The sequence below is a fragment of the Crotalus tigris genome, unplaced genomic scaffold, assembly GCF_016545835.1.
Source record: "Crotalus tigris isolate CLP2741 ecotype Arizona unplaced genomic scaffold, ASM1654583v1 scf7180000017632.1879674, whole genome shotgun sequence".
In the NCBI taxonomy this organism is placed as follows: domain Eukaryota; kingdom Metazoa; phylum Chordata; class Lepidosauria; order Squamata; family Viperidae; genus Crotalus; species Crotalus tigris.
In genome coordinates this window covers 1,840,925-1,860,374 of record NW_024096526.1, presented here as the reverse complement: position 1 = coordinate 1,860,374, position 19,450 = coordinate 1,840,925, and the positions used below count along the sequence as shown (strand labels likewise).

Genomic DNA, 19,450 nt, shown 5'->3' with positions numbered 1-19,450 from the left:
TAATGGTGATGAGTAAAATAGGTCTCGCTAAAGTTTTTCCTTCTGTAGTTACTTCATGCTAAGGGGAGAAATCTTTTTTTTTTCTTTGAGAATACTAGAATGTAAATGTAGATAGTGATCTTGGAGATCCTTGCCTTATGCCAGTGTTTCCCAAACTTGACAATTTTAAGGCATGAGGACTTCAACTCCCAGAATTCCACAGCCAGCAATGCTGGCTGTGGAATTCTGGGAGTTGAAGTCCACATGCCTTAAAATTGTCAAGTTTGGGAAACACTGCCTTATGCAGAATGCACTATCCATCCATGCTCTGTTTAATTTCCAGCAGAGGAAAATCCACCCTATCCCTAGGCAGTCCATTACATTTTGGGACCAGCCCTTGTCGTTTGGAAATGTTTCCTGAGAGCCAACCCAGATTTTCCTCCTTGAGTTTAAACAATTATTCCTTGTCCTGCCTTCTGAAACCACTCTGAATTAATTACTCCCCAGCTTCTACAGGGTAGCCTTTCAGATTTTTGAAAACTGCTTTCATGTCTCCCTGTAATCTTACAGCTACCAGGCTAAACGTACCCAGTACCTCTACTTATGCGTCTATTGATAAATGAATCTGCTGATCTTTAAAGTTTATAACTAAGAGAAACTCAATCCCCCTTACAGATAGTCATTCTGTTAATGTTGTGTGTTGCTCATTTTTGCTCAGGTCCAGTTGGAACGGATCCGGCAGGCAGATTCCCTGGAGAGAATTCGTGCAATCCTCAATGATACAAAACTGACTGACATTAATCAGCTACCAGAAACATGACAACCTCAGTGGTAGAGCTGCAAAGCTACATTTTGGTTTTTTTTTTTAAACCTCCCTCTTTATAGCGAAACCTTTAATAATTATTTAATTCTAACTTAAAGAGCAGATGATGACACAAGAGCCACGGTCCAGGTTGTGTTTCTGGGTGGGAGAGGAAGGTTTTCTGGGCGGGAAGAAAGTTTCACACTGAGATGAATTGCAGGACCCTCCAGGGTATCTGCCTTCAGTGTAGTTGGACTTTTCCATATAACTCATCTACCTTCATCCTCTTGCGCCCCCCCCCCATGATTCTGGAATACGGCATTCCCTCCCTCCCTCTCATCCATACCCTGTTAAAATACTGTGATGAAAGTAGTTGCTGGAAATTGTCTCCTCCCATCCCACCCCAAATCTTTTGGAGTGAAGTTACAATAGCAAGTTGGGCAGAAGGGGAAAATAGTATATTGTATTAATATTTTATATTAAAATATGAATTTATTTGCAGGACACTGGATTTGGGGTTTTTCTAGCTCAGTACATTTTTTGTACCTTGAATGTTGTGCTGGAAGAGCCCTAACTAAAAACATGTACAGAATACAGGCAGAAGGGGATTAGAGAAGGCTGCAAATTTTCAAAAAAGAACTTAAGGCACAGGGGAAAAATGGATAATTAGAATGTGGAAATAAGTCACCTAAATTCTTGAGACACAAAGGTCAGGGAAGTGAAGGTTAATCTTCATACAAAGAAAAGGAAGTGAAAATAAATTGCTTTTATATCTCTCATTACTCATTACTCCCCCCCCCCAAAAAAAAAGCTGCATTGCACAATATCAACATATGGCTGGATCCAGCGTTACACTTTTCTCACTGAAATATGTGACCTTGAGTTAGTTGCATTTATCAATACACATTTGATTACCATGGCGTAAAAAAAATTAAGCCGTATCATACCTATAGTACAGAGGGGTTTTGTGAATCTTTACAGATTCTACAAGACCTTTTGCTTTGAATGTATTTGTTTAAAGATTGGGGTTTAAAATTATACATTTAAGATAATGCTGCAACACATCAGATAGGAAATGTTTGTGAAGCTGCAGTTATGTTTATGCTTGGACTGAATGCTTCCCTTGAAAAGCCAGCACTCGTGATATAGGTCTGGAAAACCTTGTTCTGGACTTGCAATCAGAACATGCAAGATGCATTAAACTCCATTATGGAAAGATCCCAGCAGAACCCAAATGCAACTGATTTGCTGTGATCCAACTCTTGAGGGGAAAGGAAGATGCTTCTCTAAACTTAAAATGGAGCTTTTAAAATAATTAAAATTTAAATTATTTTTTTTTCCAGTCAGGCGGCTGCATGATTGCTTGGGTTCCAATAAGAGCTTATAAGCTCCTAGGAATTGTTTTAAATAGGATGAGTGTAAAGTAGTTAAAATATGTTTAATCTGTATTTCTATTGAATTTTTATTCTTGTGGTCAAGCAGTTGAACAAATCAATGTTGAACTGGGCTAATGGAGTTGCAAGCAACTGTTCTTTCCCAATTCTTCCACACCTGTCAAGAGAGCAACTATCAATTATGACATTCATTTTCTAAAGACCAGAATCAGTCTAATTTAATCATGTTTATTATGACCTGGTTCTTGAACAAGCAAGTATTGATCCAATAGCTAGTTCGTATATTGGTGTAAATAAATGAGCAGCTTGAGTACTTCCCCATTGTTGAAAAAAAAGCTATCGTTCTATTTTACTTTTTGGGTGGGCAAGGACCATCAACTGAATTTATCTGTTTCAGGTTTTCTGGGTAGTAATCGAGGTGAGGAGGAAGAGAGGGGGCAACTTGATTCCCTGTAAGTTCTAATTATGTAACTGGTACAAAATCAAAAAACATTTGCTGAAATCCAGTCTGTTTCAATCTGCTGGTTAGAAAAAAACTGTTAAAAACATTACAGTGACAAAAAAAAAGTGGACTTAGGCCTAGAAATGAAGAACTTGCTCTAATGAAGTGCATCAGCATGTTTCTTTGCATCTTTAATATGGTATTAGAAATGGATTTACCCTTCTTCCCTAATCCTGCTGATGCAATTGGTACATCATTAAATTTCAGCAACGATGGCTTTCCTTTTAGGAAAGCAGCATTTTCAAAGACCCCTGTCAAATATGGTCAAGCTCATCTAAGCCTTTGTATTAAATTGGCTAAAAACCACATGTGTTAATTGGGGAGGCAATGCTATGATCTCTAAAGTGGTGAGATTAGCTATGATACACATAAAGAATGATACCATAAATTGGATGCATAATATTCTATTTAGCATAGTGAACAAGTACTGTTCTGCTATTCGTCCTGAAGCCTGGAAGTATTTCAGAATCATTAGGGAAAGAAATAATCAAACTAACATGGAAGGAAACGCAGGGAAAATAGATCTGTAGTACTACATTTAAAATTTATACATATAATTAAATATTGACAATACTATAAATCCACAAGTCTACAAACCCGAGAAGAATAATATGCTGCTAGTTCACACAATTTTTAAAAAGAGAAAATTTGTTTTAATGGCAGGAAATGCTAATTTCAAAATTGATCTTGAAAATGAATTGCTTTCATAATTAACTTTTTTTTAAAAAAGGCTGTATGGATCTGACTTTTTTAATGTAAAGGAGTAATTTATACCATTAGCTTTCAGTCTCATTCAAAGGCTTAGCTACTACAAATAGGTATAACACTGTGACATGTACTGATTTAAACAGGGATTGTGTGCAAAATGAGTAAAGAACAGTAAGGCTGGCTTTGTTCTGTATACTTGTACAGTCTTTTTGTATGCAAAATATATACAAAAAGGTCACAGAATTACTGGAAGACTTGTACAATCTTAATATGTGCACAATAGGTTCTTCCAACATGTCAAATGGTTTCCTTTCACTTTTGAATCTCCTATGGCTATACAGCTTCTAACAACACAGTGTGGCCAAGGATAAGGGTGGGAGATGGGTAAATAATCTACAAAGCCCCCTTTAAAAAAAAACTAGCCTTCAAATTCCACAATTTTGGAATTATATTGCATTCCAGCAAAAGCCACTGGTGTCCTGTGAAACTGTGGATGTAAAATTATCCTGTCTATTGAATTAAAAAATGTAACCATTTGTTAACTGTATTGGAGGTGTATACTGCAAAAGTGTTCCAAATTAAAGGAGGAAAGTCTTGCAATTCTTTTCATACCTTCTTTCTATTTAAATGTATTGTATTGATGATCTAAGAAGGGTTCATAAGGTTAGCTCAGATGATGATCTATGAGGAAAGATTTGGTACAGTGGTTGTATTGATTTTTATTTTGAAATAAGCAGTGTGATATTACAAACATGTATTTAAGTTGAAGTCACAAAAGGGCGGATGTCAGACGTCTTTAGCATCATGCCTTCTGTAGAATGCTGCACCATGCATTATAATGGACGCATCCTCTAATGAGTATTTAATAATGAATCTTTTTGCAAAAATAGTTCAATTTATAAATTAGGAAAAAGGCAGCTGGTAATGTTTAATATTCCAAAAATGTAAGTCTTTAGTCTGATGACTAAAAGGTTACATGATTCCGGATGTCATTTATTTGTTTCACCATCTCCTGAATGTGTTCTCCCCTGAAAGAGAGAAAAAAATGTTTTCTTTATCTCAGTATTGAGCAAGGATAGTAAGAAAGACAGCTTGTAATTTAAATCTTTAAACGTAACAAATTTTGGTTAGTCCAGTGGTATTTGATGTATAAGTAATACCTACAGAGTCTCACAAATTGCCTTCCTCTTACTGGAAATAGAATTGGGGGGAGGGAGTCTGTCACTCTCAGAAAGCTAGTAAATACACAAATATTTAGGATCTGTACAACTCTGGCCAGAACATATCACTTATATACAGCATTAGTAAAGCACTTGCCAGCAGCCTAGAAACTCAACCAAGATAGAAGCCTGTGCACCATGCAGGCATTTGCCATTAGCCAAATATTAATCATGCAAGAAAATAATCATTTAGCTCAGCAAGCAATAGACTCACTCCTCTTTCAGAACAGCCCGGATACATTTCCTCTGATATGTGCTGAGGTTGATGCTCGGCTTCTGTGGACTGTTGCCCTTCTCCATTTTTCTCTGCTGGTAATCCTTTTTCATTTTAACCTACAATTATAGAGAAGCAACAAGGAGAAACACCTCAAAAATACTTCTATTTTCTAGATATGTTTTTAGAAATGAGCAACCACTTACCTGCTTGATAGCATTGCCTAAATGCCGTAATTGTTCTTGTATTGTTTGTAGCTCCTTCTTCATATCCTTTTCACTATCGGATAGGACAGGCAGCTGTGAATGGTAACTACGGAGAACTTTCTTCATCCTGTAGCCACAAAAAACATCAGGTTTCTAACAAGGGGCAATGGAGGTGGGGTTTTGCTATGCATTTTCAGACTACATAACTCAGAATAGTGCTATACAGTATATAACTATCCCTTTCAAATTTACTTGTAGATTTTAGTTTATTTGGTGAGGTGTGACGTATACTTTTGTTCAAAAGTAAATTAGTTTTATTTTTCTAATTAAATATTAGCAGAATTATAGGTTACTCTAGCTGTTTGATGTTTGACAAGGAAAAAGAGGTACAATAGTACAGTACTAAAAATGATCGTTAGAAAACTAGGAGCCCCTTTTTTCTAAAAAGCTAAATACCGCTAAAGCAATTTTCACATTGAATTAAATAGGTTTGGTTTGACTTGACAGAACTTCTGAACCCAGTAAAGTATGTTATCTGGTATTTTAGTGAAGCAGTTCCAGAGATAAAACTGCTTATCCATTTTCATTTTGCTGGTATGTACCCTGTAACTGCCTTTCCATAAACTCCTCTATTAACACCTGTATTATAATTTGGAAAGGAATTCAGTTTAATGACTGGGCTTCTAAGCAAATCTACAACAATTTCTTTAGCAAGAAGTTAGATAATTACAGTTACTTCATCCAATCAGAATAAAAAGATATCCTCACCTGTTCACAATATCCTCTTGTTTCTCTTTGGCTTCTTCATATTTGTCAGCCAAACGCTCTGCCATCTCCCTCAAACTTTTCCTTTATGAGAAGACAAAATGTTACTTTCAGGACAGCAGCACACCTTTGTTTTTTTATACATAAAATTTATTTATTCCTTGAGTAATTTCATTCAATTTCTAATGGATACATTTATTGCAAATCAACTTCTATGATCCCTAGTAGCAGCATTTATGGAGAACCAAAAGAGCACTAAGATACAGAATATACAACTTAAGTTTCACCTTGGACTAAATGTTAGGCCTGGTAATGTTAAAGAGAAAAAAAGAAAAAGGCCAAAAGCATCTGTCCAAACCCAACAAACTCCACAAACTAAGTTTTACCCTGGGCCTGGACTGAGCAACATAAGGCTTCCTTAAATGCTTCATAGGAATTACAATTCTTGGGGTGGGAGAAGGAATAGGTTCTCTAGTCTACCCTATGCCTTCCTTTGTTTACTGTGAAACTTAAGACAGAAGCTTCCACCCATGAACCTCACATTCTCTGCCAGCATGGACAATGGTTAGAATATCGCACCCAGCAGATGCATGCTCATGTTAACCTTGGCTAGATTATTTCATAGTTTAGCTAGTTGTATGAAAAATCTAGTTAGTGTACAGTTCAGTTTTACAACCTCAGAAAATTGAGGTTGTAAAATTGAGATTCAGCAACCTGGGTCAGTAGTTCTATAAATTGCTTCCTACAATGCCTGGCCCTCCCAGTCTAAGATAGGTGAATTTGTCTTGTTCAATGATACCTATTAATATATGGCAGTAGCTCTCCAAAATTATGCACAAATGGGTGTTTGCAACTCTATAACTTATGTCCCAAAGTTACTTTTCCAAAGGGCAACTGGACTTCTTTGATTTTTTTCTTTAAAAATATTTCACTTCTCATCCAAGGATCTTCTTAAGTTCCACTTCTTGGATGAGAAGTGAAATATTTTCAAGGGAAAAAAACAAGAAAGACTCATTGCCTTTTGGAAAAGCACCTCTGGGGCAACCATGACCTGGATGATTGAGGATCTCCAGACATCTAAAACCCAAGCTATCTGAGCTATTAAATGTGTGTGAATCTGAAATACTTTCTGTACAAGAAAATTCTGCAGCATCAACTTTTGCTACTTCCATGAGGTAATCCAGTACTTGGAACCAGAAAACCCATCATAACTTTTTGTGTAGTTTTGCTCTAAACCATTCCGCCTAACTATTAGACAAGGCTACTTTGTTTCCTCTCCTGAAATTAATCGATTTTGGATCTCTCATAACTGTCATTGGTGGCAGTATTCCATGCAGTTACATAAACTGCTTGTGTTGCAGCTGGCCAAAGAACTAGCAGTGAGAACTCAAGCTGAACTTGCTTCTCATAATATTCATCTCCAGTTCCTTGTCTGTCATTTAGACTGTAAGCCCTAAAAGTGGTACGTGTCCTACTCAAGTAACAAGTCATTCTAGGATTCTTTTTGGCTAAGAAATAACATTTACATAGTTTAAATCAATAAAAGGGGGGTGCCAAACAGCTCACAAATAGGTTGGTCTTTACCTTTCTTCTCGACAGCACCCTAGATCTTCCAGCTGTTTTTTTTTCTGTTCACGCAGCAATTTCACTCTGAGGTGGAGAAAAGATTAAAAGGTTAGATGGGAAACAATGCTTCAATCTGCATATTTTGTTTCCTTCCAATCACATTTGTTGAGTAATATATTGCAGAAGATAAACACCTAAGGCTCTAATATTTAAAGTAGATATTCAGAATATTCAAAAAACGACTATTAGCTCTTCTGTTCCATGGACTAAAGCAGAAAAATGTAGAAACATTAAGTATAGTTAATGTGGAGAAAATGGGATTTCTTTTCATTTGTAGTGTGTGTTAAATAAATAAATCACTGGGGGAGCAGAAAAATAGAATAAATGCTTTTCTCAGAATAACACAGATTATTTTTAAAATGTGTAGGTTTATCAGCTGTATTACACTTAAGTCAGCAGAAAACCAAGACTAGGGCAGGCAGTAAATAAAAGAGATGATTCAAAATTCAATTTTAAACTTTTGAAGTTTTTTTGATAACATATAGGCAGAATTGTTCATTTTTAGAAATACTGTTATACACACATTGCAAATCATTTAAGTGCCCTTTTCGGAAACATTGCATCTAATAAAAATTTTAGTGGCACTTTGAATTCTTCTCTGTTTTGTTTTGGGCAGCAGAACCTTAAGACCTAAAACAGCCTCATTTTAGTCACTGTAAGAAAATGCTAAAATGACTTGCTACATTTAGGATTTAGAAATTTAGAAACGAAGAGCCAAGATTACCTTCGCTGGATTTCTTCTCGAGCCAAGTCCTGTTTTAGAATATATTCTTCCCGAAATACTTGTGTGGCTCTGCTTAGAAGCTGAAGGCATTCCTCTGGGGGAGGGGAAGACTCTTTATCTGCAGCTCTTTAAAAAAAACACAAGCAAAGTTGGGGCAAAGCTTGGAAAAGGATACATTTATATGATAAAAATATATCTCTGAGGGAGATGGGCGATTAAGAAGTATGAACTAGGTCGGGGTAGGCAACCTTGGCTCTTTTATGACTCGTGGACTTCAGCTCCCAGAATTCCTGAGCCAGCCATGCTGGCTCAGGAATTCTGGGAGCTGAAGTCCACGAGTCATAAAAGAGCCAAGGTTGCCTACCCCTGAACTAGATAGACAGACAGACAGAGACATTGAGCATCCCATCTAAAGTACTCAAAGAGGGCAAAGAACGTTGAAATCAACATTTGAAAAAGCTCCTTAATTCCCACATCCTTAATCAACCAGAAAACACTATTCTACAAGTGATAATAATTCAGTGGGAAGCAACAAGATGGCTTGTATTCTCTGAATCTCTACCAGTCTTACGTGAAAGAAGAATAACAGATTTAGAGCCATAGCAGAAAAATGCAAAACCAGCCAAATACAGAATGAGAGACTTTCAGCCAGAAAAAGAAAAGTCTAATCATGAGACCACTGAAAAGACTGAGCTTTGGTGGTCCATCCCAAACAAGATGCAGTTTGCCAATTCCAGTAATGAGAACCAACAGCCAAAGCAAAGAACAAGCAATAACACACAAGGCTGGGAAAGGGTCTTAGCACATCAGTGAGAAAAGCAGCAAAGTAACAACAACAAAAAACCACTTTATGTGAAATTAGATTTTCACAAAGAGAAAGATGTTGTACTTCAGCAACAACGGATTTGCAGAGGTGCGACACAAGATGTTTCGGATATGTCTCTCAAAGGAGTCCTGTGATTCAGCTAGAATGCGGAGAGGTGTGGTAAACATCTGTGGTTCTTCCTTGGTGCACAGAAGTGGAGGGCATGTTGGGTGGACTGTGGAACTGTCAAAACAAATGTCAGGCATGTATTAATATCAACGATTCTCCTGTGCCTTTTTTTCTCCTTTTCGGTAAGTTCCTCGAATATTTATAACCCTACCAATTATCAAAAAAAATTATGGCTTGTATTGCCATTGCTCTTCCTCTTGTGCAGAAAATGTCAGAGAGGCTTATTCAGTGATTTATTTTGCTGCTAATAATCTTTCCCTCCTTTCTATGAGAACAGATTAGAGAAATCAAGGTGTTTTTTTTTCTTTCCCTCTGTAGCTAAGATGCTGGCAAAAAGCACTGCAGGGCATACAAAATTGCAAACGGACAATTCATCACTTTCTCTCCTATCCAACACATTCTCCAGTAAAACATTCTTGCATCTATTTTTCTTCCAGATTGGATTTTTCCAGGAAAACATAGTAAGATAAATGCTTAACCCTAGTTGGGGGACACAATGCTCTTTTCTATTTTGCTATTAGAATTGATCTGGAAACCAGAAAAAAGACATATATTTTCCATTTGTATTCTTGCAGAAAGCACCAGAGATGCCCCATTACCTTTGTTTGAACAGGCTACAAAGTTATTAAGCTATTGGTTATAGGCCATGTGTTTTGCAGATCCTCACTAAAATACTATACTTCATAGATAGATTAAATAAAAGCCAAGTATATAAAGGTCATTGTCTCAACTGGAAGAATTCAAGTTCAATGAGGAATGGTGCCAGCAAGCATACAGTATCACAAAGGAGTTAGCCAAACAGCAGATATATAAGAAAAAACAGACATTCAAGACAAAGTAATAAATGTAATAAATTCAAACAAGAGAATTTAAAAATCCATATCAACCAAAAAGGTTGATTAACTGTTTAATACTGCATTTGAATCTGGGTAACCTTAATAAGATTTGTGGAACAAGCCACCTCAATCTAAAACTGTGTTTCTCAATTTTGGAAACTTTACAATGGGGAACTTCAACTCCCAGAATTCCTCAGCCAGCCTATCTGGGAATTCTGGAACTTGAAGTCCTCCTGTCTTAAAGTTACCAAGGTTGGGAAACACTGATCTAAAATTTAAGCAAAGTTGAGAAAAAAAGTAATATATTTATAATCTATGGCGGCACATGCAAACAGCAATATTTTTCACTTGCAGAAAACTTAAAAGTAAATATGACTCAGGCACAAATTATAATTGGCTTCATACTTACAGAAGAGGCCTGGTAATGCATTCGTAGGTCTTGGTGATGCAAACCATTGTAGGGCCCAGAATATCAGAGACAATCCAGAACCCTCTAATTGCAGCAGGTTGTCTACAGGAACAAAACATCTCTTTAAAAGTACAGGCAGTCTTACTGGCAGAAGAACAGCCATCTTTACTATATTCAGATTCATAAACAAAAGCTTCTTCCTCTCTATGGGAAGCTATTTAACTCCAACTGGATGAGCAGTATGACCCAGGTGTGCTGCATGCTTCTTAAAAAGGTTTGGGTGATTATTTCTAGATTCCAGGCATCTTCAGTTCATGTCCTGGAAGTGTCTCCCTTTTTTCTAGCATAACCCTTCCTAACCAAATGTTTGACAACTGTATTTGTTTATACAATGCATAGACCACCATGGCTCTGGGACATTTATTTATATAATTTATAAGCTACAATGATTCGGGGATGCATAAAAGTAAAAGAAAAAAATACAACTGGAGATAGTATCTTAAATAACCAGGTATATACCATGATTACAACCTTCATCATCCCTAATCAGCATAATTACTCTTCATGCCTGAAAAGATGAAAGTTACACTCCAACATATCTGAAGAGTATAAAGCTGGGGACTAAGATATTTAGATATATAAAATGAAAGATGCAACCTACAACGATTCTCTTGAAAATTATTTTTTCTATAACATACAACTCTACTTGAGCAAGGTAAATGCAGTACACGTGACCCCCCCCCACACCAGTCTCTATCCCGAACACATGTTGTATTCTCCCATCTCCCATGAAATTATTAACAAAGCTAACATACTCTTCACTGTTTCAAATATTACAACAACTATCTATAACAGTTATTAAGTAAAGGTCTCCAAGGATAAGCTGCATGAAGAACATCAATTGGAGAAAAAGTGGAAGCCACACTGGTTCCTACCTGCATGGTAGAGGTTTGGTACACAGGATATGCTCCACGAAGCACTTCTGTTCTGCCCCAAGCTCTTGCAAACTGTCTTTGTCTTCTTCATCTGAAAGAGCAATCCTCTCATTTAATACAAAACACTAATTCCAATGTGCAGGATTTGGATATCACAACAAACTACCCTATTCATTTGATATATTTTTATATCACATTTCTGTGTTAAAGATAAAAACAAAACAAAATAAATGTGTAGCTTAAAAGCATTCATAAATATATATGGCACATATGAAACACGCATTTTAAAAGGAAGGAAAAATATATTTAGGAAAAACATGCTCTCACAGAAAGTTCTGATGAAAAATAGGATCCAATATTGACATAGAAAATATATCAGTATTTGCTTTCCAAATATCAGAGAGCACTCCAAAGATCAGAAACCACCAAAATCTAAACTTATGATGTTAAAGTTTAAAGAGAGTTAAGGGTTAGTATGATTTGAGTTATTGTATAATTAGTAAACTTAAATAGATTATGTTTAATATGTTTGTATAACCCTGTACTTGGCTCTGGGAAGGGGGGGGAGGAGGGGGGAGGGGGTTGGGGGGTGGGGGGAAGATGGGTTCAAGTTTAAGTAGTTCAGATAAGTAGAAATAGTTTTATTGTATATAATATTGATGTTTTAATTTGGAGAGAGGAATTGCTCGGGCATTTCCCCTGGACCGCATCCGGAGCGAGAAGACAGGAAGAAGGGGAGAAGCAAGTAGGAAGGTTGAGGAGAAGGAGGAGAGGGGGAGAGTGAGGAAGAAGAAGGAAAGAGGGAAGTAGGTTAGAGGGTGGGTGCGGTTTGGGGGGAAATGGGTGAGCAATACTGAATGTGTGTATCAATTTGTTTTATTTTTTATCTGAAGTATTATTATGAATGTAATGTATTGCAAAATTGAAAATAAAATTTTTTTACAAAAAAAAGAAAAAAGAAACCACCAAAATCGAAGGCTAGTTATGAACACATTAGTATCTTACCTTTTTCATGAATGTTAAACTCAAGGCAATGGCAAGAACCTAAATGTGTACTTTTAACAAAAACCGAATTACAAGCCAGGTGGATTGACTTACCAGAACCAAGGAATTTGTGTAGTTTGTTGATCCAGGGGAGTCCAATACTATGTACACCAGCATCATGTGTGCAGTGGTAGCGAGAAGGACATTTGGGATCTGAGAAATATAAACAAGATTTGTGTTAATAGATGGCCAAATTGACACAAGACAAACATTTCACACCTCATGTGTTTGATAATGAGTTTAAAAATGGAAATCTGCCAAGTTTCTTACATGAACCAGTTCCATCATCTCCCAAAACTTCAGTTGCTCATGATTGTATAGTAACACAACTTGAAAAATAAGGCAAGGGATTTACAGAAACAATGTTGCTTTGACTGTATCTAAAAAAATGATATAATTGGAATAGGAAATTATTTGCCTCTGATTATTTGCCATTTCTGCTCAAAATTTAAAGTGTGTAGATAGATGACAAACATTATATGTTTACATACTGTATTACTTTTAGTGACTCATGGTACAATGCTGTGCATGTCTACTTAAAAAAAATCATCTGTGTTCAACTAAGCCTACATTAAGTCTTAATAAAAGTGACTTCAAGGTCACATTTGCAACTCTCCTTCTTCCATTTGATTGTCTCAATTGTTCTATAAAGTAGATTAGGCTGAAAGACTGTGGAAGATCCACAGCCCTCCAGCCAACCTTAGAATTAAACAGTATTTTTAACTTCCATACTCCAGGTGCAGTGCTGGATTTAAAAAAAAAAAATATTTTGTTATATGCTCTAAAAGGCAGGTTTATCAGATATTAAATGGACACGGTAAAAGAGAACAAAAGAAAAAATAATGACTTGTGTTCTTACCTCTGTGCAATTTCATTGGACAAGAGAAATCTGACTCTATAGGTTCTTCCCCTTCTCTGGAGGCTAATCTCAGGGCAAGTTCCAATTCAACACACTCAAACACATAGAGTGATGGAATGAGGTCAGATCGGGAATCCCAAGACTTGACAGACTGCAGGGGAAATGGAATGATTCTATTAACGGGTTTCAAGTCATGATCCCTTGAGACACATCAGGTTAATAAGCAGTAGCATTTAGTCTTATATACCGCCCCATGGCACTTTATAGCAGGGCTTTTCAGCCGGTAGTACTTTAGCACCTGGCAGGTGATACGCGAGCCCTAGCCAAGTATAGCAGGGGAGGGAATGAGGTAAAGCGGCGCCACACAGGCCTGGAGGAGATCAGCTGGAGCTGCAGGGTTCAGCAGAGGCCCCAGGATCTGCATGCGCAACTGCATGCTGGTTGGAGCTTCCAGCGAATCCAGAAGAGAAAAGGAGGAGGGCAGAGAGAGGAGGAGCTATAAAAGGAGCAAGTTTTGGCGGGAGAAGGAGAGAAAAAAAAACACAGAGAAAGAAGAGGCTTTTGTTAGCGAAGCAAGGAGGAGAGAGCGAGTGCCCTTTGTGAGCGAAGGGTGAGTGAGTGAAAGAGCGAGAGCGAACAAGGGGCTTTTGCGAGCAAAGTGAGTGAAAGTGAGAGGCTTTTGTGAGCAAAGTATGAGTAAGAGCAAGCGAGGGGCTTTTGCGAGCAAAGTGTGAGTGAGTGAAAAAAGGGGCTTTTGTAAGCAAAGTGAGAATGAAAGCGAGAGCGAGCAAGGGGCTTTTACAAGCAAAGTGAGTGAGTGAAAGTGAGAGGCTTTTGCAAGCAAAGTGTGAGTAAGAGCGAGCGAGGGGCTTTTGCGAGCAAAGTGAGTGAAAGTGAGAGGCTTTTGTGAGCAAAGTATGAGTAAGAGAGCAAGCAAGGGGCTTTTGAGAGCAAAGTGTGAGTGAGTGAAAAAAGGCTTTTGTAAGCAAAGTGAGAGTGAAAGCGAGAGCGAGAGCGAGCAAGGGGCTTTTGCAAGCAAAGTGAGTGAGTGAAAGTGAGAAGCTTTTGCGAGCAAAGTGTGAGTAAGAGAGCAAGCGAGGGGCTTTTGAGAGCAAAGTGTGAGTGAGTGAAAAAAGGGGCTTTTGTAAGCAAAGTGAGAGTGAGCAAGGGTCTTTTACGAGCAAAGTGATTTCCTGATTTTACCAACCTCAGAATGATGGAAGGCTGAGTCAACCTTGAGTCCTGTGAGGATCAAGCTCCAAGCTATGGGCAGAGTTTGCCTGCAGTACTGCATTTTAACCACTGCACCACCAGGGCTCTGTTAAATTCACTTAAACAGTGTTTCTCAACCTTGACAATTTTAAGGCATGTGGACTTCAACTCCCAGAATTCCACAGCCAGAGCTGTGGAATTCTGGGAGTTGAAGTCCATATGCCTTAAAATTGTCAAGGTTGAGAAACACTGACTTAGAAGCATTATTCCATGGAGATGGAGCAGAAATGCATGGAGTACATTCAATTTAACTTCAATCAGTAATCAATCAGTTTAAATGTCTGTCAAGGGCACATTCTCCCTTTTCCAGCAGTCTATTGAATGGTTAGGATAAGAGATCACATATTTCAAACTGTTGTGTTTGAAGTCAATAGCAATATAACTGTAAGGCAAGGTCTTCAGATTTGGCACTTTTATGACTTGTGGACTTCAACTCCCAGAATTCCTCAGCCAGGCACTCTGGCTGAGGAATTCTGGGAGTTGAAGTCCACAAGTCATTTTATTACTGAATGACAGCAGTGAAAAAAGCTGGGGAGCAATATGCAACCCATAGGCTATTCACAAACATTACACTGTTTATTATAACTCAAATTAATATGCAAGATCGCTATAAGAAATCTGGAAATACAGTAAATGATCTCTTGTGCAGTCAGATGCCTAAAAATATACACAAATGTTTTAAGGGATTTTATACTCAGGTCATTTCACCCTATAGTTGGGATTGTTTCTTGTAGAAAAAGCTATTTTTTAGGTGCTCAAGGCATGGATTTGTTCTAGCAATTAAAATTTGATTCTTTCATCTGGACAATGTTAGAGCTTTCTGCGTGCAGAACTTTTTGTTTTACTACTGAACTAGAGATTCCTCCCATATATCAAGACTTTTTTTTTCAAAAGTGCAAACTGTAGCAGTAACATACCATCTGTTCATCATCTTCTTCTCCTTCTAGTACCACACAATGGTAAAGCATTCCCGATTCGGTAGCAATCACTAGGATGTTAGGAACACATGGAAGACAGAGAACTGCACAAGCATCGTAGCCATAATTGTCTTCAGCTGCAGGATACATTGGCATTGGGCCCAGCAGCTTGCCAAGGTTACTGGTGCTAGAATAAAAATATTTTCAAGATGAATGGGAAATTGTTTAATATCATTCTTTCATCATCCCTCTCCTGCCAAATAAACCAAACTAACTGCTTGAAAAAGGAAACTTTTTAAACCCGAGTCACCAGGAGCTAAGAATGTTCCATGGTCTCTCATATTTAATATTTATTCCGAGAACAAACAAAAAAGCTTGTATTTTGCAAAGTCTAATGTAATGTCATTCCTGGAAGCAATCACTTGAGCCACACTTCAGAGAAGTGACATAGCTCTAAACACTGCTATGGACAGAATGGAGAATTCTTAGATACTGCCTTCTTAAAAATCAAATGTAATTAACCAGACTTTTTAGGTGTCCTAATAGTGTTGCTTTATTCATAACTATGAAACATCCTCCATATATTTGTCTTGCGTTGGATGTAAATACTTTGTTTGGTCTTTGACTCTTCATCAGTTTCACTGCAGTGCCCCAAATGTTAGCCCAATGGGAGAATATCTGAATAGCTAATACAAAACCTGCCAGCGATGGAATACTCAAAACTTACTGAGGCACGGTACCAGTGGCAGAAGATGAAGTGTTATTTATAAACATTCATTTATTTATTTCCATTCAGCCTTTTAAAACAATTTTATAAACTATATTTGAACACAAACTCTCTAGTGCAGATAGGCGAACTGAATGCCACGAAGTGAACTTTCTCAACTAAGTCTTTACCTGTGCAAGAGATTAATGTAGATCAGAAAAGTCTCTCCATTTTCATACAGGATATACGTAGGATATGCCAGCACATCCTCTTTCTCTCTCTGACCAGTTATGTTCTTAGGAAGTACTGCTAGAGGTCCAAAGTCAAATGCCACGGCAGTCTCTCCTATCAATGCTGTATATGTTCTCCTGAAGCAGAAAAGGCAGATACGGTACTTATTCTGCAGTGACTCTAAAAACACAGGTCCATTTTTCAGACAAACAAAGGCAGAGTGTGCCTGGAGAGGAGGAAGATTCAATCTTACCCCTTATTAAGTCTCAGTGTTTCCTCATCAGCGTCCGAAAGAGTTATCACTTTCACAGGTGTCTGGGGAGAACTCAAACTATAAATCCTATTAAAGAAAGAAACAAAAAACATTCCACATGATTATTTCTTCAGCCTGAATATCTATAAGTGTACATTTCAGTTATGGTAAATCATATTTGGATTTTTTTGGCAGCAGCAGAAGTAACCATAAAAATAAAAGATGGCCTTATTGAGATCTGTTTTTATGTTTCTTTGGAGTTATAACTCTCTTAAATGCAATCTATTCAGAGCAAAAAAATGTTACCTTATTGTGTTGTCAGATGTTAATAGCACAACATGGGGCTCCAGAATCTCACTGGGGTACCAAGAAGCATGCTTCAGGGTCAGAGATGATGAACTGGTGAAGAATCTTTCAGCAATAGGTATGGTACTGGAAAACACATGTCTGCATTTCAGCCACAAAGGATCTACCATTCATTCATCTATTGCAATGCTCTAACCAGCAAATTACATGCTTACAATGTCTATGCTATGAAAAATTTATCCACTGACTTGTAGGCCAACCTGCTATCAGAGACATAGATTAGAATGGTTTGATATTTTTGATTGCTTTCCCAGTTGACCCTTATTAAAAATTCTCCCTGCAACCTCAATCTCATCCTCCTTTTCTAGTCCAAAACTGCTTTCCAGAACACTTTCATGAGAAATTTTCTTCAAATGTACACACCTGCTTTTTCACTGAAATCTTTAGCATCTACCTCCATATTGTAAGTAGATTTAACGGAAATGATGAACCATTTTCAAAGATACAAAAAGGGACGTGATAACGGTGATTTAGGTGATTCTAAAGTTGATAATCAAGATGAATGGAAATTCTACATACCTACAATTAATGGTAGATTTTCCACCTTCAAATTCAGAATTCTTCCCCCAACGCTTAGGTAACTCCAACACCATTAATCCTTTTGTTCCTATGAGAGCTACATGCTGTTGCATAGGACTTAAAGAAGTTTGATACACTTCAAAAAAGGGTGAATTTATGCAAAGAAGAATCTGAAAACAAAAATAGATTTGATTAGAGACATTTCTAACTAGCATAAGACTGACATACTATGCTAAGCCTTGCTTTGCTTAATCATGATTTGTTGAATAAACTTAAATTGGGTATATTTCCACAACGTCCAAAGCCATGAACCACAATCTACAAAACATAATGGCTGTGTTCACACAAAATGAAGCTTTTGTAGTATTACTAGTAACTGCCAATGTTCAAGGACTAGATTCATAATTACAATAGATGATTAAGAAGTTGGCAGACACAGGCAAAAGGAATTATTCATTCTTCCAGCTGAAACAGATGTGTGATGGATAGTCTTTTGACACTATGGAAAACAATTCCTGGTTTTTCAATGAAGCTTTATATTGTCTTATTTATGTACCTTTTTGGATTTTCCCTGTTTAGCAAAAACTAAATTGCATTTCTTTTGACTTGCCAACTTATGTAAAATAAGAACAGAAAAGAATTACAGGAAAAAAAATCTCACAAAAATTTCAAGACTGTTTGGAGACTATACTGCTTCACACTACAGGTAAGATCAAGCATTCACATGACCATTTTTTTCATGCATCTTCAATTAACCTACCTACCAACTAACCAATATTTGTAGTATTTTTCATCTACAAACAAAGTTCAATGGAAAGACAATTTTTATAGCTTTTAATATTTTTTATAACTATTTTCTTTAATTAAATATTGTACGCTGCCCAGAGTCATTCTCTTGTGAGATGGGCAGCTACACAAATACGATAAATAATTTGTATGTCAGAGTTTGCATTTTGAGAATAAGTGACATTAAATGCTAAAAAACAATTAAAAGCCAATTGCAATCCCAGATATAAAATTATATTTAGTATAATTTAAAGGGTCTGTGAAAGTTAGTGGACATTAACTTTGCTGCCAAATAGGAGTTCAAGAACAGTTACAGTCTTGCTTTCTCTTACAGATGCCACTTATATTTCTGCACAATGAATACCCTCATTTTTCCATGGAAAACTGAACTTTTCTGATTCAACCCAAATTTACACATTCAACACTTGGGACAAAAATGAGGTTGTCTGTGCATATATGGCTGTATGCATAAGGTAAATACAGCCTAAGGGAAGTAGGGGAATGCTCCTTCCCCAAACGTGATGCACAAAGTTTACAGACATGTTCTTTCTTAGGCAAAGGAAAGGTTCCCACAAACAAAATGCTAGCATTTCAGCAAGGTGAAGCTTAAATTCTTCTAGATCTACTGCTCTAAATATCAGATATTTTTCTTCCTCTAAAACAGAGGAAGATGTAGTATTTCCAGATGGAGATGAAACTGGAACAAGCCTTCCAAGAGAACGGGCTTTCTCTACAGCACCCAATTATGATTAGCATCATCAATATCATCACTATGAAAGGAGTCTCCGTGACCTGGCCTTCCCTCTAAGAACCAGGAGACTCGCTCAAGAAACGCCCCACCTGGTACCCGCCCAAGCTGTCCGGGTCGTCGCCAAGGTGCCTCAGGTTGAGGACGCAAAAGGCGGCACGTTCGCGGTCCCACAGGAAGAGTTCCCCGCCGATGCCAAACATCAGATCTCTCGGAAGGGCTGGCCTGGCTTGCTCTGTCTCCGGCTCGGCTTCAGAGGCCTGCTCTCTCAGGCGACCCAGCACGACATGGCGAGGCAGTTCGGCCCACCAATGCTCTCCTAAACCCGGCGACACAGCCGCCGCCATGGTTATTTCAGCGAGGCGAGTGGAACGCCGGTCGCTTAGTAGCGACTAAACGGTTCTTATCCGGCCACCTCAGACTGCAGAACTACAG

General features: G+C 37.6%; 2 protein-coding genes across 2 annotated transcripts in view; one reads left to right on the top strand and one right to left on the bottom strand.

Annotated features, from left to right (window-relative positions):
• Positions 1–3,985, top strand: part of RABEP1 (rabaptin, RAB GTPase binding effector protein 1) — a 13,035-nt gene extending 9,050 nt beyond the window's left edge. The window contains exon 8 of the mRNA XM_039334671.1: positions 698–3,985. Within this exon, the coding sequence (XP_039190605.1) occupies positions 698–799 (102 nt within the window). The 3' untranslated portion in view covers positions 800–3,985. The remainder of the gene's footprint in view (positions 1–697) is intronic.
• On the bottom strand, positions 3,393–19,450 carry NUP88 (nucleoporin 88). Its single transcript, XM_039334670.1, has 17 exons — positions 19,108–19,450; positions 17,482–17,651; positions 16,903–17,028; positions 16,597–16,683; positions 16,304–16,480; positions 15,407–15,593; positions 13,218–13,368; positions 12,413–12,511; positions 11,315–11,405; positions 10,380–10,481; positions 9,030–9,188; positions 8,141–8,266; positions 7,375–7,440; positions 5,794–5,874; positions 5,026–5,152; positions 4,820–4,938; positions 3,393–4,413 (listed from the first exon to the last, which is right to left on the bottom strand). The coding sequence occupies exons 1-17, from the start codon at positions 19,360–19,362 to the stop codon at positions 4,350–4,352; spliced, it is 2,187 nt and encodes a 728-aa protein (XP_039190604.1). The 5' UTR covers positions 19,363–19,450; the 3' UTR covers positions 3,393–4,349.